Source organism: Pleurodeles waltl, chromosome 5 (genome assembly GCF_031143425.1).
Source record: "Pleurodeles waltl isolate 20211129_DDA chromosome 5, aPleWal1.hap1.20221129, whole genome shotgun sequence".
NCBI lineage: Eukaryota > Metazoa > Chordata > Amphibia > Caudata > Salamandridae > Pleurodeles > Pleurodeles waltl.
This window is the reverse complement of record NC_090444.1, coordinates 741,453,656-741,479,726: the sequence shown is the minus strand read 5'-3', so window position 1 is coordinate 741,479,726 and position 26,071 is coordinate 741,453,656. Positions and strand designations below refer to the sequence as shown.

Sequence of the window (26,071 nt, the reverse complement as noted above, 5' to 3'; positions counted from 1 at the left end):
TCACTTTGCAAATGGACTGCACTGCAGCTCGGACCAGTCTACCTGCCCACCAGACACTCAGTCACAGCAAATGGGAAGCATCTAAAACTCCTCTCCTCCTTCCTGACTACAGTTCCCCCTGGTCTCCCCTACCTTCCCTCCTCCCCAACACCAAAGCAGTCCCCCACTCATACACACACACAGCAAGTGGTAAACATAAATGATAATCTTCATGGAAAAGGAAATAAAAGTGGGTACTTGCTTTCTTCCCCATTCCAGTCAGTGATACAGTCATAAAATTGCAAGGCACTTGCAGGGATTACAGCACAGTATTGTTTTTTACGGGTGGGGATTTACCACCTCTGTAGAATCACACAACTCATAATTGGGGCATTACAATCTTTGTAAGCACAACCGTTTACAATCCCTATTACTATTATAACTGTTACAAACACAGTGGCTGGTAATATACGTAACAAAACTTCCCACTTTGGGTCTCAAGTGAAGAGATTAAAAATAATAAATTGTAAATTGCGACTCTTAATTCGAAAGTTGTGCATTTTATTTGCAATGCACTATAACAGATTCTGTAAAAGTGATCTCAATTTGAGCACCTATTTCTAGCACATGCATTAGTATTTTGTGAAATCGTCCTATGTACTAATAGGTTGGTTCACAAAATACAGAATTCCAGTGAGTCGTATCAACCTACTTCATTAATATTTCTGAAAATTGGCAAAAGAATTTTAGATGTAAAGAATTTTGCTTTTGAAATACGAAACAAATGATTTGCATATGGGTTGTTAGTGGAAAATCTTCCGATAATGGCATAACCTGATTTAACAAGTAAGAACAATATGAATTTCAATAACCAGAACCAAAGCTTGCCAACCACTCCCCAACCTTATACAAACCCCTGCCTCCCACTCAGCGCCTCCTTCCGGATCTCCCCTCCCTTCTGTCAGTCATACATAGAGGCTTACCACAGTTCAAATGGACTCCACTGGAGGATTATCTTTAACAGAAGTAGCAGCTATTTCCCGCACATCACAGTACTGGGCCATCACCATCATAACAAACATTGGCAAAAATAAGCTTGGTCTCAAAAGCACACCTTACCACAGTGGTTCAGGGCACCAAACAAAACTACTCTGTGCCAATATGCTTCTTGTGAAAGAGTAGAGTCTGTCACTCACAGTGAAGACAGCCAACAAATGGAGGGATATAATTTTATTAAAAATAAAAAGTTTTGAATAACCAATTAGGGGCCCAATTCTTCAAGAAAATCACAAAAGTGCACACATAGCTCGGTGTATTTGCATTAGCCCAGGTTCATGACTCATTAATTCGCAGAAAAAGGCCAGGAAGCCGTACTTCTAAAAAATATTTTTGGACTGCATTTTAGCACAAGCAAATATGTATGTGTAGATTTGCTCATGCGGAAATGGGTTGAGCGTTTACAAGGTCTCTTTCCCTCCAACCACTTTTTCCCAAGCCTGGAATTACTTTCACTCTGCGCTTTTCAGGAGTAAATTTCCAACTTTCTCTGTATGGCAGAAGATTACAGTAGAGCTGGTGAAACCCCTAAAACACCCAAGTTAGTAGGTTTGCACAGACTAAATAGGGCATTCCATCCTTAGAACTATTTCTTATCCCTATCTCCAGCCTCAGGATGTAGATCTGCTGACAGGTGCCACAATAAGGGAATTGCTAGTATCCAAATCCTACGATAGTGAGAACAGGCATAATCAGAGAGGCTATTATCAGAGCACTTATATAATGAGATTGCTGCCATAATTTGTCACAACACTACATGGCACCAAAGGGACAAGTGGATTTATTTACAGGACAAGTTGATTTATGAAGTAACCTGTCCCATGGACAAGTAGATATTGTAGAAAATTTCTATATCCCTGGGAACAGACTAATGAAAGATGCACACAATCCATGTCTCACTTGTTTTCCCACAAGAATGCGCTTAAGCTTTGTGACCCAAGACCGAATTAGAGAACCATTCCAATCACTAGCATTTACACCTAATCTCCTCCCACAGGGAACTCATTTCAAATACTACACCCCTTCCAAGCACTCAATGACGATGTAACATGCTACCCGCTCTCAATTACTATGAGAAAACTACAAAGTATTCAGAACTCTGAAGCCAGGCTACTAATACATGTAAAGCCACAAGCCCACATCTCCCCTGCCTTGGGAGCACTACACCCGTTGCCAGAAGATGCATTTTCAAGCTGCTTTGTATCACCACCAAAGCTATACATGGAACAGGACTGCTTTTTATCAGAAACAAAATAACCAAATACATTCAAAGAAACCTCCGCTCAAGATTGGCACCCCGCCTTAGAACACCACCATACAAGAAAAAGACTATAGGTGGTACATCCTTCTCCGTTCAAGCAGCCAATCTATGGAATTCATTACCCCCAACTATAAGACCCACAGATAACTTTCTTGTCTCCAGAAAACTACTCAAGAGTTGGCTCTTTCCTTCATAACCACCATATTCAAACAGCTATGGACTGCATATGACTATATTGATAAATATTTTTTATCTGACTATGTGTATATTCTAGTTATACATAGTTCTTTAGAAATATGTATCGCTACTATGTCCTAACAAACTACACACATACTCTTTAAACCTGTGTAACTAATGTATATTTACTCATGGTTTAAATATGTATATATTCATGTGTGTGTATATATATAGATGTGTGTGTATATATATATATATATATATATATATATATATATATATATATATATATAAATAATATGTCACTTACCCAGTGTACATCTGTTTGTGGCATGTTGCGCTGCAGATTCACATGCTGTGCACTGTTCCTGCCATCTAGTGTTGGGCTCGGAGTGTTACAAGTTGTTTTTCTTCGAAGAAGTCTTTTTGAGTCACGGGACCGAGTGACTCCTCCTTTTCGGCTCCATTGCACATGGGCATCGACTCCATCTTAGATTGTTTTCCCCGCATAGGGTGAGGTAGGAGTGGTAGAATGAGGATACTAAAGATGTCCATGCAATGGAATAGATATGTATGTACATAGTTTGTGGTAAAGGAATATTTATTAACATATATACAATTTAAATGCAACTTAAACGGCTACAGGCTCCCGGGGAGGTGGGAGGGCGCATGTGAATCTGCAGCGCAACATGCCACGAATAGATGTACACTGGGTAAGTGACATTTTCCGTTCAATGGCATGTGTAGCTGTAGATACACATGCTGTGCATAGACTACAAAGCAGTAATCCTCCCGAAAGCGGTTCAGCCTGTAGGAGTTGAAGTTGTTTGAAATAATGTTCTTAGTACAGCCTGTCCTACTGTTGCTTGATGGGTTGCTAACACATCTACCCAGTAATGTTTGTTAAAGGTATGAGGTGTAGACCAAGTGGCTGCCTTACAAATCTCTGTCATTGGTATATTACCTAGAAAGGCCATTGTTGCTCCTTTCTTTCTAGTGGAGTGAGCCTTTGGTGTAATGGCTAAGTCTCTTTTAGCTTTGAGGTAACAGGTCTGAACGCATTTGACTATCCATGTGGCTATGCCCTGTTTGGATATAGGGTTACCAGCATTGGGTTTTTGGAAAGCAACAAACAATTGCTTAGTTTTACGAAATGATTTTGTTCTGTCTATGTAATACATTAGCGCCCTTTTTATGTCTAATGTAAGCAGTGCTCTTTCTGCTACCGAGTCTGGTTGTGGGAAGAAGACTGGGAGCTCTACTGTTTGGTTTAGATGAAACGGTGAAATGACTTTTGGTAAACATTTTGGATTTGTACGGAGAACCACTTTATGTTTGTATACTTGTATAAAAGGTTCTGCTATAGTAAACGCCTGTATTTCTCTAACTCTTCGTAGTGAAGTAATGGCTATTAGAAAAGCCACCTTCCAAGTTAAGAATTGGATCCGTCAAGAATGCATGGGTTCAAAAGGTGGACCCATGAGTTGTGTAAGTACAATATTAAGATTCCACGAGGGTACTGGAGGGGTTCTTGGAGGTATGATCCTTTTTAGTCCTTCCATAAAGGCTTTAATAACTGGGATTCTAAAAAGTGACTTTGTATGTTTGACCTGCAGATAAGCAGAGTTTGCAGTGAGATTAATTTTGATGGAAGAAAAAGATAGATTTGCTTTTTTGTACATGTAGTAACTCACAATGTTTTGTATGGAGGCATCTAACGGTGTGATTTGATTTGCTTGGCAGTAGAAAACAAATCTTTTCTATTTATTAGCATAACAATGCCTTGTTGTCGGTTTTCTTGCTTGTTTAATGACTTCCATACACTCATTTGAAAGGTTTAGATAGCCAAATTCTAAGACCTCAGGAGCCAGATTCCTAGGTTGAGCGATGCTGGATTGGGGTGTCTGATCTGTTGTTTGTGTTGTGTTAAGAGATCTGGTCTGTTTGGTAGTTTGATGTGAGGTACTACTGAGAAGTCCAACAGTGTGGTGTACCACAGTTGGCGAGCCCACGTTGGTGCTATGAGTATTAGCTTGAGTTTGTTTTTACTCAGTTTGTTGACTAGGAAAGGAATGAGTGGGAGAGGGGGAAAAGCGTAAACAAATATCCCTGACCAATTGATCCATAGAGCATTGCCCTTGGACTGAGGGTGTGGGTATCTGGATGCAAAGTTTTGGCATTTTGCGTTTTGTTGTGTTGCAAACAGATCTATGTCTGGTGTCCCCCCAGCGGTAGAAGTAGTCATGTAGAATCTGGGGATGTATTTCCCACTTGTGAGTTTGCTGGTGATCTCGACTGAGATTGTCGGCTAACTGATTGTGAATGCCTGGTATATATTGCGCTATCAGACGAATGTTGTTGTGAATTGCCCAATGCCAAATCTTTTGTGCTAGGAGGCATAGTTGTGACGAGTGTGTGTCCCCTTGTTTGTTTAGATAGTACATTGTTGTCATATTGTCTGTTTTGACAAGAATGTGTTTGTGGACTAGAAGGGGTTGAAAAGCTTTTAGTGCTAGGGAGATCGCTAGTAGTTCTAAGTGATTTATGTGAAGTTGTTTTTGTTGATTGTCCCATTGACCTTGTATATTGTGATTGTTGAGGTGTGCTCCCCACCCAATCATGGAAGCGTCTGTTGTAATAGTGGTGTGAGGCACTGGGTCTTGAAATGGCCGCCCTTTGTTTAAATTTACAGGGTTCCACCACTGAAGCGAAGAGTGTGTTTGGCAGTCCATCAACACTAGGGGGGTCATTCTGACCCTGGCGGCCGGTGGCCGCCAGGGCCACCGACCACGGGAGCACCGCCAACAGGCTGGCGGTGCTCCCATGAGCATTCTGACCGCGGCGGTTCAGCCGCGGTCAGAAGCGGAAAGTCGACTTTCCGCTGCTCGGGGGAATCCTCCATGGCTGCGGAGCGCGCTCCGCAGCCATGGGGATTCTGACACCCCCTACCGCCATCCTGTTCCTGGCGGGTCTCCCACCAGGAACAGGATGGCGGTAGGGGGTGCCGCGGGGCCCCTGGGGGCCCCTGCAGTGCCCATGCCCATGGCATGGGCACTGCAGGGGCCCCCGTAAGAGGGCCCCGCAAAGTATTTCAGTGTCTGCCATGCAGACACTGAAATACGCAACGGGTGCAACTGCACCCGTCGCACCCCTGCAACTACGCCGGCTCAATTCTGAGCCGGCGTCCTCGTTGCAGGGGCATTTCCTCTGGGCCGGCGGGCGCTCTTTTGGAGAGCGCCCGCCGGCCCAGAGGAAATGTTAGAATGGCCGCCGCAGTCTTGTGACCGCGGTGCGGTCATTTGGCGGCGGAACCTTGGCGGACGGCCTCCGCCATCCGCCAAGGTTAGAATCAGGCCCTAGATCTTGAAGTTGACCCTGTGCCTGCGTCCACTGTTTTGCTAGGCACTGTTGTAAGGGCCGCATGTGTAGCCGTGCGCTGGGACAATAGCGATGCATGAGGACATCAAGCCTAGTAGTTTCATTACAAACCTGACTGTGTACTGTTGGATTGGTTGTATGCTTGACACTATGGGGGTCATTCTGACCCTGGCGGCCGGTGGCCGCCAGGGCCACCGACCACGGGAGCACCGCCAACAGGCTGGCGGTGCTCCCACGAGCATTCTGACCGCGGCGGTTCAGCCGCGGTCAGAAGCGGAAAGTCGGCGGTCTCCCGCCGACTTCCCGCTGCTCGGGGGAATCCTCCATGGCGGCGGAGCGCGCTCCGCTGCCATGGGGATTCTGACACCCCCTACCGCCATCCTGTTCCTGGCGGGTCTCCCGCCAGGAACAGGATGGCGGTAGGGGGTGCCGCGGGGCCACTGGGGGCCCCAAAAAGTATTTCAGTGTCTGCTTTGCAGACACTGAAATACGCGACGGGTGCAACTGCACCCGTCGCACCCCTGCAACTACGCCGGCTCAATTCTGAGCCGGCGTCCTCGTTGCAGGGGCATTTCCTCTGGGCCGGCGGGCGCTCTTTTGGAGAGTGCCCGCCGGCCCAGAGGAAATGTTTGAATGGCCGCCGCGGTCCTTTGACCGGTTAAAATCACCCCCTATATTTTGAAACGAGTGATCTCTTTGTGGGCTTGGAGTGGCAATTGCTCTTTGTGTGTTGAGTGTGGCTCCCAAGTATTGTTGTATTTGGGATGGTTGCAAGTGAGATTTTTGGTAATTTATAGAAAACCCTAGTTTGTGTAGAGTATCTATTACATATTGTGTGTGACTTTGACACCGGTGTTAAGTGTTGGCTTTTATTAGCCAATCGTCGCGATATGTGAATACGTGCGTGTGATGTCTCCTTATATGAGCTGCTACTACAGTGAGGCATTTTATAAATACTCTGGGTGCTGTTGTTATCCCGAAGGGCAATACTTTGAATTGGTAATGTATGCCCTGTATGACAAATCTGAGGTATTTCCTGTGAGATGGATGGATGGGTATGTGGAAATATGCATCCTTTAAATCCAGTGTTGCCATGTATTTTTCCTGTTTTAGCAAGGGAACTACATCTTGTAGTGTGACCATGTGGAAATGATCTGATTTGATGAAGAGGTTTAACGTCCTGAGATCTAAAATTGGTCTTAGTGTTTTGTCTTTTTTGGGAATAAAGAAATATAGGGAGTAAATCCCTGTTCCTTTTTGATGGTGTGGTACTAGTTCTATGGCTTGTTTTGTATATAGTGCTTGCCCCTCTATTTGTAATAGGTCTATATGTTGTGCTGACAGTTTGTGCATCCTTAGGGGAACATCTGGAGGGAGATGTGTGAATTCTATGCAGTAACCATGTTGGATAATTGATAGAACCCATGTGTCCGTGGTTATGTCTGACCAATGTTTGTGGTATTTTGTTAATCTCCCCCCCCACTGGTGATGTGTGTTGGAGAAGTGTGACACTGAAGTCACTGCTTGTTACTGGGGGTCTGCTTGGCAGGCTGAAATTTTCCCCTTGCCCTTGGGTATTGTCCCCTGAATGAACCACAAAATCCCCCTCTCTGGTATTGTGACTGGTAGGTGGGTGGGTTTTGTTTGGGAGGTGGATGGCTCCGAGGGTTGCCGTCTAAACCCTCCCCTAAACTGTGGCTTCCTAAATGTTCCCCTATACTGGGAAGAGTAGAGCGCACCCATGGCTTTGGCCGTGTTTGTGTCCGCCTTCATTTTTGAACAGCATATTTAACACTGCTTGCTGTATTTCTGGTTTGAAACCAGTACTGCGTAGCCATTCATGCCTCCTGATGGTAACTGCTGTGTTTACAGTTCTTGCTGCTGTATCGGCAGAGTCCAGTGCAGAATGGATTTGGTTGTTGGAGATGGCCTGTCCCTCCTCCACCACCTGTTGAGCCCGTTTTTGATGTTCTTTTGGTAAATGCTGAATAATATCATGCATTTCATACCAATGGGCTCGGTCCTAACGGGCGAGGAGGGCCTGTGAATTGGCGATACGCCACTGGTTGGCCGCTTGTGACACCACTCTCTTCCCTGCCGCGTCAAATTTGCGGCTTTCTTTATCAAGGGGTAGCGCATCCCATGACGATTGTGAATCTGCCCGCTTTCTTGTGGCTCCTACTACTACAGAGTCCGGAGGGAGCTGCTGTGTAATGAACACAGGGTCCGATGGGGGAGGTTTGTATTTTTTCTCCACCCGCGGTGTAATGGCCCTTCCCTTGACCGGTTCTCGGAAGACTTGTTGGGCATGCTTAAGCATGCCTGGTAACATTGGCAGGCTTTGATATGACGCATGCGTGGACGCCAGTGTGTTGAAAAGAATGTCATCCTCCACTGGTTCTGAGTGCATAGTCATTATGGAATGTCGCAGCCCTGGCCAGTACTTGCGTGTAGGATGTGCTATCCTCTGGAGGAGATGGCTTTGAGGGATAACACTCAGGACTGTTGTCTGAAACTGGTGGGTCGTATGTGTGGGTGACTGTGCCGTTGGTGTGCCAACTGGTGACCTTGTCCCTTGTGGAGAGTGTGGTGGCGACATCTCTGGTGTGAAATGTGGATTTGGTGACCTTTCTCTAACCACCTTTGCTCTTGGCTGCTCAGTTTCAGTCTCTGTGTGAAAAGCCAATTTCCTTTTAAACTTGAGCGGAGGGATGGTTTGAATTTTTCCAATGTCCTTCTGGATTTGTAACCTTTGTTGACTTTGGTCAAACTCCTCCACATCCAACTCCTGCTCAAACCTGTGCCTCTCTTTAAGTTGTTGTGAGAGCCCATGTTCTTCTGTATAAGAAGTCTTTTTCGGCTCCGAAGCCATTTTTTTCGGTACAGAAACACCCATGGTTACAGTTGGTCTCGGCTCAGAGAGGCTCTTTCAAGGCTTATTCGATTCGACCAATCGATGTCGACTCTTTTCGATGCTGGTTTCTCGACCCGAGTGGGAAGACTTTGGCACGATCTTGGCCTTTTTCGGTGTCGAAGATGTTATTTGGTCACCGCTTTTCTTGTGGGTTGAGCCATGGCCTTCCGGCAGTGACGTCCCCGAGGCCTTCTGTGTTTTCGACTGACTCTGGGGCTGGGTCGGGGCAGACGTACTCACATTTTGTCCTACCGTCGGTGGTCTGTCTCCGTCAGAGTCGTCCGATTCCGAACCCTGGATCGAGATAGCAATCTCTTCCTCCTCGACGTCGAGGTGTTGTATCGATTTCGATGCCATCTGCAAGCGCTTTGCTCGTCGATCCCTCAAGGTCTTCTTTGACCCAAAAGCCTTGCAGGCCTCACAGGTATCCTCTCTGTGTTCTGGTGAGAAACACAGATTACAGACCCGATGCTGGTCTCTATAAGGATACTTGGCGTGGCACGTTGGACAGAAACGGAAGGGGGTCCGGTCCATGAGTCTTCGACGACGGGTGTGGTCGGGCCGACCAGGCCTCGGTTGGGTGCGGAAGCCCCGAAGGGCCGCCAAAGCGGTAGTCTCGTCTGTGCCGCTGTATCTATAGAAACCGGTCCCGAACGCAACAATACAGACGGATTTTCGATGATTTCTTAAACTTTCCCGATTCGAATCACGGAGCGAAGAGGAATACGTCCGAACCCGATGGCAGAAAGAAAACAATCTAAGATGGAGTCGATGCCCATGCGCAATGGAGCCGAAAGGGAGGAGTCACTCGGTCCCGTGACTCGAAAATACTTCTTCGAAGAAAAACAACTTGTAACACTCCGAGCCCAACACTAGAAGGCAGGAACAGTGCACAGCATGTGTATCTGCAGCTACACATGCCATCGAACATATTATATATATATATATATATATATATATATATATATATATATATATATATATGTTATTCTATGTTTAACATGTTCATAGGTCATTGCATAACGCACAGATAAGTTGTTATATTACTTATAAATCCCTGCTTTAATTTTATAACACATTTTGTCTACCCATCACCATATGTCATGTCTCTATCAATCTATCCTCCATTCCCACTGACTCATCCTAAATCAATTCTAATACTTTCATCTCCTAAAAGACCCTGCCTAAGCTCTTCCCTCCTCTTCCACATCTAACTCACCCAAACCTCACTTTACTACCATGATCTCCCAAACAACCCTACTAAATTCTCCCTCATTTATCTCACCCTGCTACAATGATCTCCCTAGCCCTTTCCACAGACTTCCGTCCTCGAGCCCCCCACTTCCCTCATCCCAAGCCTAAATCCTATTACCATAAACTCCCAATCAACACTTCTTGGTTCTTCCCTCCTCCACCCCTCCATTACTCCAGTCAATACAACCATCAAACTCACATATCTGCGGCTCAAATTAACTCATAATAATACTAGAACTGTACTCCTATTTCCCTATAGTAATCCACCACTAATTCCTTTTGGGTTCCGGAGTAGCATGCTACTGGCTGAAAAGCGATTCGACGCCTCGTCAGGGGTAGTAAGTGCTATATAAATACTATTACAATACAATTCGAGGAAATCCGAAGTCATAGTTTTTACCATTGTGAAATACTTCTTTAGAGAAATGTCTAGTTAATTCAATCTTACTGGTGCAGAAAGTGGATTTAGTCAGTCTGATTCCCTTAAGGTATTCTTCAATCGCTACGCAATGTAAATTTTCCTCTGTCTTGCAGAGGTCCCTGCACCATTTTCAGTTGGCAGCATTTTCTTTTAAGAGACACAAAGCTCAAATTAAATCAAGCAACAACTTGTTCCTTGATATGTATTATTCTCTTTGCCAGGGGAGCTACGATGTTAAGGGCCAAAGTGAGCCAGGCATGGTACAACTTAGAATCCAACTCGATGTTGTTAGTCAGCTATGCCTGATTTACGGCTAAGGTTGAGTTAAATGAGGTCTATTTATTTGAGGCTAAGGTCTATGGATCTAGGTGATCACTGCATAATTATTATTTATGGCCGGGAGTCAAATGGAGAAAGGGACTGCTAGATGGTCACTCCAAGTTAGAGGTACTTGGGTACATTTGACATTGCCTGCCAACAATGGTGAAATAGGGTCAAAGGTGTGGCCAGCAGCATGTGTGGTGCATGAGACTATTTGAGATAGATTTAGCGAGAATGTATCCTCAAAGAATTGATTTAACAGCCCATTTAAGCCATCATCGGAAGGGATCTCTTTGAACCAGACTCCCAGGGCATGCATGCCAAAATGTATCCATGTTAATATGCCTAGACCCAATTGTCTAAACTCTAATGTTATGGCTAATGTTTTCAGGTTTATTCTGTATAGAAACAGCAATGCGTATTGGACACAAATGTATGGTTTCCACATCAGATGGCGGTAAGAATCTATCTCCCTGTACTACTGTGTAGGTACTGAGCGTTGAAGGTGGGGATATTTTGTGTATGTTGATGGGACCCCAAACTCCCTATAAACGTATTGGAATGGGTTATTAGATGTAATGATGCATTATGTGTACATGTGAACGTATGAAAAAACTAATAAACATTTACTATATATATATATATATACACACACACACACACACACACACACACACACATATACATACGTGTGTGTGTGTGTGTGTATATCTCTCTATATGTAGATGGTTCAGGCAAAGTAGTTATGGGCCCTTCCTGGACAGATGTTGCAGTCAAAGTTGACAGGTGCATTTCCTGACAGTGGAGTGGAGTGGTGTCTCACAATCCCACAGATGAATTACTTTACATTTAGCTGCTTGTCATGTTTTGCACGCAGAGAGCTACGGGTTTGGTACCTAGACAAATTGCATTGAAAATTTTCTATGCATACGATACATCATTTCACTAAATGTATGTCTGTTAAATGTTTTTCTGCTGCAGAAACAGGTTTTACAAGTCTTTGCAACCAATTTGTCGACCTCAGACGGATGAGAGTTTCAGATTGCCCTGCAGATATTCAAACTTGAAATCTACTTGTCAGACAGGAATGTCACACAAGAACTCCACTCTGTAAGAACAACATACAAGAAATCGGGCAACCCTATTTCTCAGAAAATCATGGTAATCTAGTTTCTGAAGAGTAGAGGTGTCAGTAGGTTCTTTCTTATGTCAGTTTAGAAAATGTAAGGCAGAAGTTAAAACTCAAAGATGCACGCATGTGGGATATTATTAAATCACATGATCAATTGTGTAGGCAACGGACAACAGTACAGAGTGCCTCAAGATAAAAAAACGTATCTATACATTGACTGATATGTCACAAGTGCTACTAAACAACTTGTGACCAAAAGCTCAAGTGCATACAAATTGAATGCAAAGTTGTTTATATAAAACAGTTTGTGCAGCATGCTGCAATAGGTTTGGCTATTCAGTACCACTTTGAGCTAGATTCCTCTTCTCCCAAATATCCCGTAAATAATTTTCCAACACAAGACCTCACAGATAATCACATAATAAGACTCTTAGTACCAACTACAAGAAGGCCACCACTCGCTATGATGAGGTGGTCATCTTGGAATAGATGCTTGATCAGCAACAGTGGTTTACAGTTGAAATGTACACAAACATTTTTAGTTTGGTAGATTCTTACTAGGTTTTATTTTAACCTAAAACACAGAAGCAGACAGGACCTTCAAAACACTGATGGCTAAATTCCCGCTGTAGGGAGACGGCACTGTCACAGTGGCCACGGGACATTTCAGTTTTCACTTCCTCATCCTGACTGACTCAAAAGTTCAGCAAAGCAAAAGTCCTGTGTCACACATTCTAGGATTCATATATGCTAGAACCGGCTGAACAGTAATAGAGGTACAGCAGTTGTGGTACTCCTTTAACAAAGGTGACTGCTGTCCCTACGAACACGCATGACAATTAATGTGGATGTGCACATGATCAATATTTATTAGGTGTTTGCATTTTCTTTTTTTTTTTTTTTTTTTTTTTTTTTTTTTTTAACACCAGAGTGTATTTTGCCAACTAGATTTCGCTGAATAAATATAGTTTTTCATGACTTGTCCCTCTAATTACGTATGTTGTGTTTAAGAAGTGCTTGAGACACTGTAGAGATATATGGAGTACGCCCCAGGATTGAGGTAGAAGAATTGCTGCTTGCACAAGCTTAAAAAGAGATAATGAAGGGTGCTTGTCGAGTGATTGTGTGGTCTGAAGCAGCTTCTGCTTCAACTACCTTAAAAAGCATGAAGACAGCTAGGAGTCGAGACGAGTGAATGCATTCTGGTCTAATATAAGGACAGCAATGGAATACAAAGAGCAGTCCTCCATAACATGAACAACAGAACGACTGTAAATTAAAATCTGGCATGGCGAAAAAAAAGTACCATCCTAGCTGTTCACTCTCTGCTTCTCAACTCAATCAGAATCGAAGTAGTGTTACATGCTGCAGTCCAGTAAATGATCCTTACCTGGCTGGGCCCAATGCCTAAAAAGGCAGAAACGACCTCATCCTCAGAGCAACCCATACTATTGACCAGATTTCAACATAATGACCTGCACCTATGAGCTGGATATCATAATTCTACACTGATCCCCTGAGAGCCATCCACTCTCCCTACCCCAGCACTCCTGATGGATTGTCCCCCAGCTGCAGACAGCTGTGGCCACACCTCAGCCACATCTGGATCTCCCAGCTACAACACTGACACAGAACCAAATCTTTTTGTCTTCCGGCAATTTATACATGTTCTTAATTTGCATGTTTCGATCATAATGAGATTATTTACAAAGACAATAGCAATGGAATTAGAAGATGCCACCATTTCCATACTGACATGGGTCTTACTTCAGCTACCAATTCCAAGGGTATAATTCACCCTAGGTTAATAAATCCTCTTACCCTAATCTCCCTCCTCCATCAGCACATTCACACTAAACTACAAAAGGGTCCAACAGAGGACTGTCAGACCAGTTGCAGTTAAAGACGCACCAGAGAACCAAGTCAAGCCACCAGGTTGGACTACTCAACACCAGTGTGCTGACTGAGACAGTATCAGTCCTATCTATCAAGTGACTCCTCATAAAAACCTTGAAGCACTGCTGGTAATTTGCTTCTCGAACCGGAGTGCATTTACAGCACAGCTGGGCTTTCAAAGAGCAGAACCTTAGGGCCAGTAGAGTCCTAGGCAGACAAAGACACGTGTGATTGTCACTGGAGACTAAATAACCTTGGAATTTCTTACTGGCAACAAAGATCTCCCACATCAGTAAATTCCCGTGATTGGAAGCTCCTTCTTGAAGTGATCAACAGTTTTCAAGATAACTAACAGATGAACACAAAGGGGTAACCGTAAGCACACTAAACAAGAAGAACAAAAACGGAAGCTGCTAAATTGGGGATTGAAAACAAAGTAACGAGATTTATAGAACATAAAGAGGCCCTACTAAGGAATCAGTCATATGAACAGTAAAGGTTTGGAAAAGTCAGTTGGCAAGATACAAAGCAAAGATGCCTAATCAAGGGCAGGAGAGCAAGGATTAGTTAAACTAACAGTGAAGCCTTCACCAACTCTTAATAAACAGAGCAAAAAGCCATGAAATCCTTAATCTAAAGTACAATCAAACACAAACTGACTTTAAAGAGAGATGCACCCAATCAATCAACACCCTCAGAGGATACATCTGTTTTATCATTATAACTGGAAAAAGGAGCATGCCTTTTGTACTGTCAAGCTAGGCACCAAAGCTCAGCAGAAGTCCTTCTTTATTTTCCACTTAGTGACAGAAGGCACGAGAACATCCTACAGTCTAAGATGCTGGTAGAAAAACTTGAGAGCATCAACAATAAGCTTGCCATGTTCTAGGATAACATAAGGATCCAGGTCAACAATCCCAAATCAAGGAGATTAACCTGAAGGTTAGTATAACGATTCAAATCACTGATATCTCCAAGACGCAGAAGGCAGATCTTCTTCGCCTTCATGTCTTGGATGTAGATCAACATCCCCATCAAGATAAGATCTGAGCAGCTCTTCTGCAATTCAGAAAAGAGCGGATGCCCCCATCTCTTAATAAAAAAAAAAAAGTATGTTTCATTGTAAACATTCCTATTTTATACCATAAGGCTCCCATCGCTGTTAAATGGCCAAATTGCTGTTACTACTGTTAAAATAACTATAAACAGGATGCTTGCCAAGGTCAGTTTTATTTTGTGGTATCACAATGTCTATTTAAACAACAAACAATATCCTCTATGTATGCTAAGAAACAATGTTTTCTTACAATGCCCGTGTAAGTATCACTAGCCCAAGGGTATGGTTCTAACTGCTTGGACAAGTGGAAGCCTCTAGACAATCAAACTGTTTTGTGTTTTTTTTACTTTCATCATTCCTCCTACGTTCCTCTTTCTCATGTTAATTTGGTTTATCTCACCTCCCTTTCTTCCTTCATCTTCCTTACCACATCCAGGTTGTTATATCACTTCTGCTCTGTAACATGCAACTGGTGACCATTAACATCCACAAATGTGTCTTCTCTTAGGATTTCAAGCCACTAAAACTGTCATTCTCACCCAGCCTCTCATGCTAAGATTACAACTCGTCTCTTGACCTTCCTGCCTACTCTTTCCTAACTCACCAATCTGTGCTCAACTCATTCATCCCTTTCATTTCCAAACTTCATCCGACTGTTCACATCTCTCTCCATTTCTTTTATTTGATGGCTTCCTTTCCACTCTTTTTTCAACACACTTTATAGCATTTTGAAATAAACATGTAAGTACATATGCTGAAGGGCGAATTACACCATTGTACATCCACAGCATAAAACAAAAAATATGACCCAATATACTTTTAAACATATGGTGTAGATGAACAAAGTGTTGGTGGAGAGTATCACCGACACTTACACAACCATCAAAAGACATGCATCCTGAATCCTAAATGAGTGTGAGCTCCTCCAACCCAACCCTATCCCTCCCCAAAAATTGACAGCAACACTATAGTGAATTATATAATTATGTGATGCAAGTGGGTTCAAATAACCGAGTAGTGGTGCAATCAATGGGAGCTATGAACCTGGCGGGGCCCAGTGTCCAGGATACAATGCACCAGTAGTGCTAGGCTACACTATACAAAGGTACAGCGTCCAGCAGTATGTCAGGGCAATGCGGGCAGCAGTGCGTATCAGGGGAAGTAGCGACTCTAACCTGTGACATCCTTTCCACGTTTGTATTTTACATCGATTTCTAAATATTATTAAAAAGCTGCATGGGCGTGCCCATCTTTCCTAGTTATTGTCAATACATGCGCTCAGATTATACATGGCAAGTTCGACCTATTGCACTATTGAATTCACTCCCGTTTTCAATCTTTCTCTCCATTAGTGCCTAAACATTGGAATGCTCTTTGCTTCCACTCTGCTTTTACTTACAATCTTTGGCTCCTCAGTAACACTTAACAGTTTTCATGATACAGGCCCTCATTCATGAAAGCCTAAGAATGTCAGACTTGGATGGTAAAAAATAAAAAAAAGGTTACCAGCCCTTTCTGGATTTCAAGACATGTGTTAATTGTTGTTATTACCACAAAAGGAAAAAAAACTGAAGAAATGTAGGATGATGTGGTAACAGGTCCCTCTAGATCATCACAACCCACGGTATCATACGTTCCAGCTGCAGCATCAACAGTTGTGTAACTGTAAGAGTGAGCGTCACAGTGTCATTATAGCCCACAAATTAAAATCAAGGCCAAAATTGTTGAAACATACCAGACTGATGCACATACCTCAGAGCAGCCATGCTAGATATAGACGGAGAGTGTGAGCGAGAATGCATGCTAGGTGAAGACACAGATCTACTCTGACTGTGAATGGAGGAATAATTCTGGAATGGGGACATAGCTGGTGAGTCTCCCCTAGAGATGCTTCTCAGGTGGGCTGTCAGAGAGCTGCTGGCTGCTGTGTGCTGTGGTGTGCCCAACTGATCTGGAAACTTCAGTACCACATTCTGCTCCTGCAAATATGAAACATTGACAAACTATTAACACAGAATAGCTAAAAACACGACACTGCAAATCAGCTAAAAACTGATGCCCATTAACAAAAAATAAGAACCATGAACATCATCATATAAACATATCTCTTACACTTAGCTGAAGACAGTGTGCATCCCAGGTTCACTGCAAGACCTGGCCTCCTTAAAACTTTAATACATTTTGGGGGATCTGGAAACCTGGTCACAGGCTTTAGAAATACAGACATGAAATATATTGTCTTTTAAATTAAATTTAGTGGATAGGGTGGTCCCTTTGGGCGTACTGTCATGAATCTAGGGAACAGGCAATGCTTCCACTTTATGGATTTATTTTCCTCTGGCTGCAGGAACATAGCAGCATGTCCTGTAATGGCAGCCACCACAGAAAATGTTCTCTTGCGACCAGCCTATCAGAGCCTTCAGGTTTGCAGACCCAAAGTGGGCAACAACAATAAAAAGTGTTGTTCAATCACTTTTGTCCGTTTTTTGTTTATTTGGGTTTTAAGACTGTTCAAGTATTCAACAGCCAGGATACACAAGGGTCGCCCCCCAAAGGGGGCACAGCATTGTTGGCCATTTCTCTCCTCCCCTTGGGGGCAGATGGGCCTATTTATTTTAGGCCCATCTGCCCCCAAGGAGGACAGAAGCCACTAAGGCACCAGGGATCCTTTATGTTTCGTTTTGTGAGGGGGAGGGGCGGCCCCCTGGGTAAGGGTTGCCTCCCCCACAAACTGGGCACATGATTGATGGCCCTTTCTGCCTCCCTTGGGGGCAGATCAGCCTATTATTTTTAGGCCCATCTGCCCCGAGGGGGACAGAAGGCACTAAGGCACCAGGGATTTAGTTGCTTTTGTTTTTTTTTGTGTGGGAGGAGGCGGCCCCTTGGGTAAGGTCACCCCCCCCCCCCCAAAGGGGGCACACAACTGTTGGCCATCGGCCAAATTGTTTTCAGGTCCATCTGCATCCAAGGGGGGGGCAGAAGCCACTAAGGCACCAGGGACTGTTTTTGTTTCTGTTTTGTGTGAGGGGGTCGGCCCCTCTGGGAAGGGTCACCCCTCCCCCTCTCAAAGGGGGCACATGACTGTTGGTCATTTCTGCCCCTCCCCCCTTTGAGGGAAGATTGGCCTATTATTTTTAGGCCCATCTGCCCCCAAGGGGGGGGCAGAAACCACTAGACACCACAGGAAATTTTTAAATATTTGGTGGCGGGTGTTTGTCAACTGGCAAATTATTTGCATTTGTGATTATAATGTTTTATTTCTCCTTTTTGTTAGAGTTCAATGCTTTTGCTTCCTTTGCTGTGACTCCTTGCGGTTTCAGCAGTGGATGACCAGCAGTTTGCATAGTTGCATGTTTTAGGTAAGAAAAAACTATTTACTCCAAATGAGTATTGGTGTCATGCATGAATGACATTTTGTAAGTGGTGTACTAAATGCAGGATTGAGAGTGAAATTGTTCTTAGATTAGTGCACAATGATATTTGTGTTGTCTTATGTGTAATTTTCTTTTCTTTTTAGTGGGATGTCATTGGTGATTGCTGGGGCTGTGCAGAGTAGTTGCTGGTAAGTCTAGCTTTTTCAGGCAAGTGAGTGCTACAGTTTTTGAGTTTATAACTCTTAGTGATAAAGCCACACTTTATTTACTAATTATCTTATACAGTGCTGGTTGTTGGTGGTGCATTTGTCCAGTTACTTTTCGTAGGAAGGATCATGGCTAGCCGCAGGGTGACCGCTCAGCAGGTTGTTGGTATGATTTTTGAGTCGTCTTCTGACCATGATTATGAGACCGACTCTGCATCTGAGGTAGAGAAGGAAGTGCGTGATTCTGGCAGTGACTTTTCTGTCCTAGAGGAATCTTCTGATGAGGAAGCCACTCTCAGTGCAGATGAAGGGCCTGTTTTAGAGGAGGACACGGAGGTGCTAATAGTGCAGCAGCCTGGGGCTGAAAGGTTTCCCAATGGAAGACCTGAACTCTGGGTTGCCCCAAACATGGAGCAGCCAGAGTTGCCTGCCTTTACTGGTCTACGGGGGTGTAGAGTGAATACAGAAAACTTTTTGCCAGTCAATTTCTTTCAGTTGTTTATGGAGATTGTATTTTTTGAAGAATTTGTTGAGCAGACTAATTTGTATGCGGAGCAGTATTTGAGGGACAAGTTGAAAGAGTTCTTGAGTTTAACTTTTTTGATGGGGCTGATTAGGAAGCAATCACTGTCTTCATATTGGTCTACTAGTCCCTTGATGGCAACTGCTATATTTCCTGCAACCATGAGTTATAACCGGTATGCGCTTGTTCTTCAGGTGCTGCATTTTGTTGATAATGCTTTAGCTTTGCCACGAGATCACCTAGAATCTGACCGTCTCTTTAAGATTGGACCTGCCCTTGATCATTTTGTAGATCGGTTTTTAGAGGTCTATGTTCCAGGGAAAGAAACAGCTGTGGACCAGTTCAAGGGTCGTTTGGTGTTCAGGCAGTACATACCTAGCAAGAGGGCACCGTATGGAATTAAAATGTATATGCTGTCTGAAAGTAGTACACAATATGTTTATAATCTCTGGGTCTAGACTGGTAGAGATTCCAGTACTGGTGTGAGTGTTGTAATGTGCTGGGTCCGCAGCTGGCATTGTGAATGGTCTTGTGCATGTCACGTATAAAAGGTGTGTGAATGGACTGTAAAGCCGTTGGTGCCTTGACGTGGCTTTACAGCTCACGAGCTGCGAGTCACTGGTTCAGTTTTTTGGCCTTTCAGTTATTAACGGTGCATTTTGTTTCTGTGAAATCACTTGTCAAAGTTTGATCTACTGAACCATCGCTCACCCTTGTGCCAAATCCAACCAGTATGTGTGGTAAAAATGAAAAAAACTGCTCCCCTGTAATCAGGCATCAAAGCACACCCGTGACATGCTAGGTGTTTGGGGTGGGACCCCGATGAGGGAGCATGCCACCAACTAGGTTGGTGGGTGAAGGGTCTTTTTAGCATAACCTAAGTGGGTTCCTTTTCACAATTTTATTGTTTGGATCATCAAAGAAGTATGAGTCTTGGTAGTGTGCTTGCTTCTTCTTGGGGAAAAAGTACCAACTCTAGATTAGTTTGAAAACTGGACACTCGGTGGAGTCTGGGGAGCTGTGGCTTGCGTGGATCTCCCAACATTTTCTTGCCCAGACTCATCTGTAAAACTCATTTTCTTTTTTTCAAGCAAATCACATTTTCCTCACTTTTCTTTCTAGGATCACCACCCCGGCACAAATTTCCTACCACCCACCGTTCCCCTCAGTCTCCCAATGATACCTCACTTGTGTGGGTCCCCAAAACAGAGTCAGCCTAAAAATGTACAACAAAAAAATATTGTGCTTATCAACACGCTATGCTATCACCCCAATCTCTACACATCTTTGGCTCTTCCCTGTTGCAGGTCCCTGGGCCACCCACACAAGTGAGGTATCATTTTTATCTGGAGACTTAGGAGAACGCTGAGTATAAGGAAGTTTGTGGCTCCCCTCAGATTCCAGAACTTTCTATCATCGAAATGTGAGGAAAAAAGTGTTTTTTGGCCAGATTTTAAGGTTTGCAAAGGATTCTGGGTAATGGAACCTAGTGAGATCCCCACAAGTCAGCCCATCCTGGATTCACCTAGGTGTCTAGTTTCTAAAAATATACAGGATTGCTATGTTTCCCTAAGTGCCGGCTGAACTGGAGGCCAAAATTCACAGCTAGGCACTTTGCAAAATACATGTCAGTTTTCTTTGGGAAAAAACGTGATGTGTCCACGTTGCGTTTTGGGGCATTTCCTGTCGTAGGCACTAGGCCTACCCACACAAGTGAGGTACCATTTTTATCAGGAGACCTTGGGGAACGCTGGGTAGAAGGAAGGTTGTGACTCCCCTCAGATTTCAGAAATTTCCATCACCGAAATGTGAGGAAAAAGTGTTTTAGATGAATTTTGAGGTTTGCCAAGGATTCTGGGTGCCAGAACCTGTTGAGAGCCCCACAAGTCACCCCATCCTGGATTCAAAAATGCACAGGTTTTGGTAGGTTTCCCTAGGTGCCAGCTGAGCTGACTTTCCTTGCTCACCATTCTGTGACTCTTCCTGTCTGTGAAATACACATCTGGTTCAGGATGCCAGTAAGACTTTGTGAATTCAGTCTAGACAGTCACACAAAAGGAGTGGAGGAGTGCCCTGCATATCTTGATGAGTTTCCGGGGCTAAAGTGATGGGAGAAGCAGACACTTGTTCCTGAACAGGGTTGTGCCTGTCCTTACACAAAGCAGTCTCAAACTCCCTGGAGTGTGTCTAGGGCCAGGACAGGAAAGGTGGGATCTTGTGCACTACAAAGCCTTCCCTATGAAGTTTGTCTACTTCAAAGGTAGAAATGGGTAGGAGAACTGCACCTCTGAGGGCACAACTTAAGAATAATTCTGGTCTAACAACATTCTGCCAGGGAAAACAGCTAGATGCTGAAGGAGGGACTGCTGCTCTGCCAGTTGATCCTGTGCTGGGAGTAAAAGGACTGGACTTTGCTTTCTACAGCCTGCTTCCAAAGGTTCTCCAAGGACTTGGACTGAGCTTGCCTCCTGTTAAAAGTCTCAGGGACATCAAGGACTTCATCTGCCAGCACCTGGGTTCTCTTGCTGAGAGTCCTGACTTGCTATGTGTGGGAAAAGGTGGTGGTGGTCAAAGTAAAAAATGGTGGTGGTGGTAAAAGGTGAAGGTGGGGGTACTTTATACATTTCCTCCGAGATAAGCCTGACTGCTTTTGCCAAGCAAGATACCTGTGTGACTACCCTGACTAGAGTGAGAGCCCCAGGTTGGACAGAGTGCAAACCACTGCCAACTAGAGACCCCATTTCTAACAAAACCTTTCATTCGAAATGCTGTTGGTCACAAACCTCCTAGGGTCTAATCCCTTACACTGGCCATGCATTGAAAGGGGTGTGCAGCGTAGTGGGGTAATGCCACGGTGAAGGCCCACACTGTGCACTGGTCTACCGAGGACATGTTGGTAGGGTAATGGGCTGAAAAGCTCCCTTTCCTGCGGTTGTCCTGGGAGGGAACAGCTTTTCTCCTACTAGATCCGAGTGCCCACCAATTGCCTTTGCGGTTTTATTATCTTCCATTTCCTGCAGCATTTCATCCAGAGCTTCACCAAAGATGTGTTCTTCTGTGGAAGGCATTTTGACTACAGCTGCCTGTACCAAATGGTGCCAGTGACATCTGCCTGCTAGCTGTGTCTGTTGCATCTAGTGCACATTTTAAGCAGGTGTTAGCTATGGTTTTGCCTTCCTACAATGTTGCTTTAGTTCTCTTCCTACAATTGTCACAAAGGTGATGTATCAAATCTGACCACCCCACCCCCACCAATGCCCATATCTGTGTAGGGCTTCATTTCAGTTAGCTATTCAGCAATGTGATGAGTGCCCTCTCTATCTTGCACCCTACCATCTCCACTCTTAACTTCCTTGTTCTGGTGGAGGTCCTGTGAATATTGGGGAAGTGACTATTTTTCTTGCGGTCTAATAGCCGTGGTGTTGCCCTTTATGCAGGTAGAATTTTGCAAATGTTTTTATACTCATTCTCCATCCTTTTGAAGAGGTCAGCTCCCAGCATGGGCAATAACTGGTTCTTTTTCATGGAGGGGAGGAGGGTTTCAAGAAGGAAGCATGATTCAGTTTGTTCCTCCTCTACAACACCTTTATACATGTCTGCTGCACTCCTTATGAGCACCTTGTAGATATCGATGTTGTCTGGGGATGAAGTCCTCATGAGGTAGGTGTCGTATCCTCTTTGGGTAGGTCAGTGGTACTGGTCTTGAGGGTCCCATTCTAATGATTTGGGGTTCTGAAAGGAATACAGCTCATATTGCTTTTGCATGAACGGTTTCTGTTCTTCTTGATGTTTGGGTGCTGTTGGAGATTACAATTTGAAGTGTCCATCCTCTAGTTTCTCTGCGCTTACTGAGATTCAAAATCCATTGAGGGAGTTTTTTTGTTTTCTTTTAAAGCAGCACTACAATTTGGCATCATGCTGGCATTTCTTTTTTTCAACTTCAAGTGCCTGCTGCTCAGATTTGAGTGGGTCTTCTTCAATGAAGGAGCCTCTCTCCTTCAACTCCTTTTCCCAGCTCAGTACCCTTCCTGAGTCAAGCTGGAGCTCCGACATTCAATTTCCCTTCAGCTGCCGAGCTATTTGGCACTGAAGGTGTTCGGGGGCTTTGAGTCCAAGTAGGTCAGCTTGGTTGCATAACTGTGGCTTTGCGGCGTTACCTGCATCTGCTTTTTAGGTTCTCCTACTCTGTCTTTTTCTTCAATTGCTCTCTTTAGGAGGGTGACAAGGCTGTCCTCTGCGTCAAATCCTTATTCTTGAGCCACCTTGGTTACTTTGGATTTTTGTAGTCCTTCACCAGACCCAGGTCTTTGTGAGAGGACAGTTATTGTTCAGATTGCACAATGGTATAATGCACGTAACTGTGATTATCCCTGACTTTAAGTGTCTCGAGCAGAAAAGCTGCTTAGAGATCACAAATCCAAGGGTTGTGAATCAAGCGCAAACAGATGTTAAAGACCTTGTGACTGACCTTCTGGGCAAACTTATAGAGACACTTCATATTGAACCTAAAGGGAAGATTCTCTATCTTCCTTTCAGCTCAGACGCCACTTCCCTCTTGCACATTCTCTGACAGACGCTAAGTCTCCACTCTCTACAATAAACCAGGACTTTGTTTTTCTGTGCGTCTCTTGACGTCCTCTATTGATCCTGTGTTTCTCCTTTGATTTTTGGTTCTCTCTTGAATGTTCTTGTATCCTTTGGGCTCTGCTGCACAAGCCCAAGAGCTTCTAGGCATGCTTCCTGGTTCAAAGGAAGAAAACATAATTTAAGTAAGGTGACCACGCACAGGGGCTTCTGGGAGTTTATGTCTTATGTCATGTGGGATGGACATAACACCAAATGACTGGCAACGCATAGAGGACTAAGAGATAATTCCAGACCCAAACACTAAATGGCGTAACAATGGCTAGCATGCACATCCAGAAGAAATTCATGCTGCTGAACAATGTATCCTTTGAACCAGACCATTCCCTGGTTGGGGGGGGGGGGGGGGGGGGGGGAGATTACAGTTTACATGCTGTGCCAGATCAGTTCTTAAGTCTGTTTGATCTTACTTTAGTGCGGTCTGGTCTTGCACTACATACCATGACTAGTCATACAAGGGAAAACCGTAAGTTTGCCCTATGATGGACCAATTACCATCTCTGACAGTGTAATGCCCATTCTTCATGGTTGTTCCCTGATGCTAATTGGGTGGAATCTGCGGAGCACACACCAGGGCTGTTTGCCCAATGCACATCCCTATTGGTTACTCACCATAAAGTTATCTGTGAAGCTCTACAGCACCTACTACAGTTGAAGCAAAACTGCATCCTAAAACTTAGGTCCGTTCACCTCTGGACTCATCGATAGCCATCAAACTAATTGTTGTATAAACTACTGTAGGACAGAGAGCACTCTATAGATGGTAGGTATCAGCATGAAGGACCACATTTCTTCTCACACTTACCCTTCATTCATGGGTAGTTGCTGCTACATAATTGAAATGATACAGCTCCTATGTACTCACATTTTCTATCCATTTTACACCTGCATCAAATGCAAAAAAACTTCTCATCTTTATTTCCTTTTCGCTTCAAATTCACAGATAAGCACAGAGATCAAACACAATAAAACTCTAGCTCTGGTCCTCTCGTACTAATACCCTCATGTGACGCAAAGAAAACACACGTGCTTCAATCTAAACTATTCCTGCAGACTAGTGTGCTATCAATCCCCAAATGCGTTACAGAGACTTATCAGGGGTACAAAGCACTTTAAAATGGCAATTACAATATAATATAATAAAATTAACTGCTTACCTCAAGTTTAACTTTTCTAAGAGCCCAGACCGTGTGCACACCTTGAAGAGTGTCATATGTCATCACAATGGAGGGGTCCACATTGGTGAAAACAATTTTCAGTGTATTGTCTGCAACATACTGTACTCGAGAAGAACCAAACATCCCTGAGGAGAACAACATTCCTTTGTAGTTCAAAAGGATGAGCACATGCTTAAGCACACAACAAACTTGATGAAGTAAAGATTTTGATGGTGTAAACTAGCTATTGAACATTTCAAAAACAAGGTTATTAGGCATTTGGAAGGAACAGACTCCATCTTTTTATGATTTAGGTTTGAAGGAAGCCCATTAAGACGTTGCCAGACAAATGAATGGTACTGAGGCTCTAAAACTGAGAAATTGTGATCAAATATGGACTAGTGTATGTTAATCAAGCAGTTTCCTTAGGAAACAAGGGATTACCCTTGGCAATTTTAAAAGGTTTGGGGCCACTGGGTGATACCATGGAATGTTTTATTTGGGTGATAGTATTTCTCCACCCATCAGCTTTCTCTGTGTTTTCCTCTCTTTGCACATCTGCACTTTTTCATCCTCTTACTGATCATCTTCTGCATGTATGCCCTCCACGGGACTGAGAAGAATTTAATTATGAAAGTCTGCAGCATACTATGCTGCAATTACAAATTGGCTCCTCTGATGCAGCTCATTAATTGTACCACACTGTATGATTAACTCACTCCAATTGTGTTTTGTGTTTGGTACTTGTTTGCTGATGTTTTAAAGCCAGAACGAAAGAGTAAATCAATAAAATTGTTTACAAAAATACCCTGTGAAAAGTCACAGACATGCATTACTTTTAAGCTGCACACTATCCAAATAAAGGGTCTGTAAGCATGGGGCTGTATGTTTAGGCAAACACATGGCCTTTTTGGCAATTTCCAATGCATGTCTGATGTGGTGAGCAGCCTTAGCTGTCAATGGTCTTTATGCAGCACATGACAAAGTCACAATAGTTGGGCCCTCAAATGGATTCCATCCTTCATCCATAGCTGAAGCAAACAGATACTCTCAGAACTGTACGCATCATTCATATGTAAATTGTAATGCACATAATAACAGGACTAGTCATTCTCAACACAAATACATCACAGAAGGTAAAATACCACATAGGCTGATGGGGTCCACATCTTTAAGGAAAAGATCATAGAGAATAATGTGAATAACAGAGTGATTGAATGCATCAGTCATTGTATAAGGGGCAGTTTACTCTGGTTGAATGGATAAAAAGACGAAAGCTTTAGCTATTGGAGAAGCTGGCCTAGACTTATCTATCTACATT

General features: G+C 43.8%; 1 protein-coding gene across 2 annotated transcripts in view; it reads right to left on the bottom strand.

Moving 5' to 3' along the window:
* The window catches only part of ANAPC1 (anaphase promoting complex subunit 1), a 614,893-nt gene that overhangs the window by 517,141 nt on the left and 71,681 nt on the right, over positions 1-26,071 (bottom strand). For both annotated transcript variants that reach the window (XM_069234703.1, XM_069234704.1), the window contains exons 7-8: positions 24,751-24,896; positions 16,599-16,825 (exon numbers count right to left, since the gene is read on the bottom strand). In XM_069234703.1, coding sequence (XP_069090804.1) covers positions 16,599-16,825; positions 24,751-24,896 — 373 coding nt within the window. The remainder of the gene's footprint in view (positions 1-16,598; positions 16,826-24,750; positions 24,897-26,071) is intronic.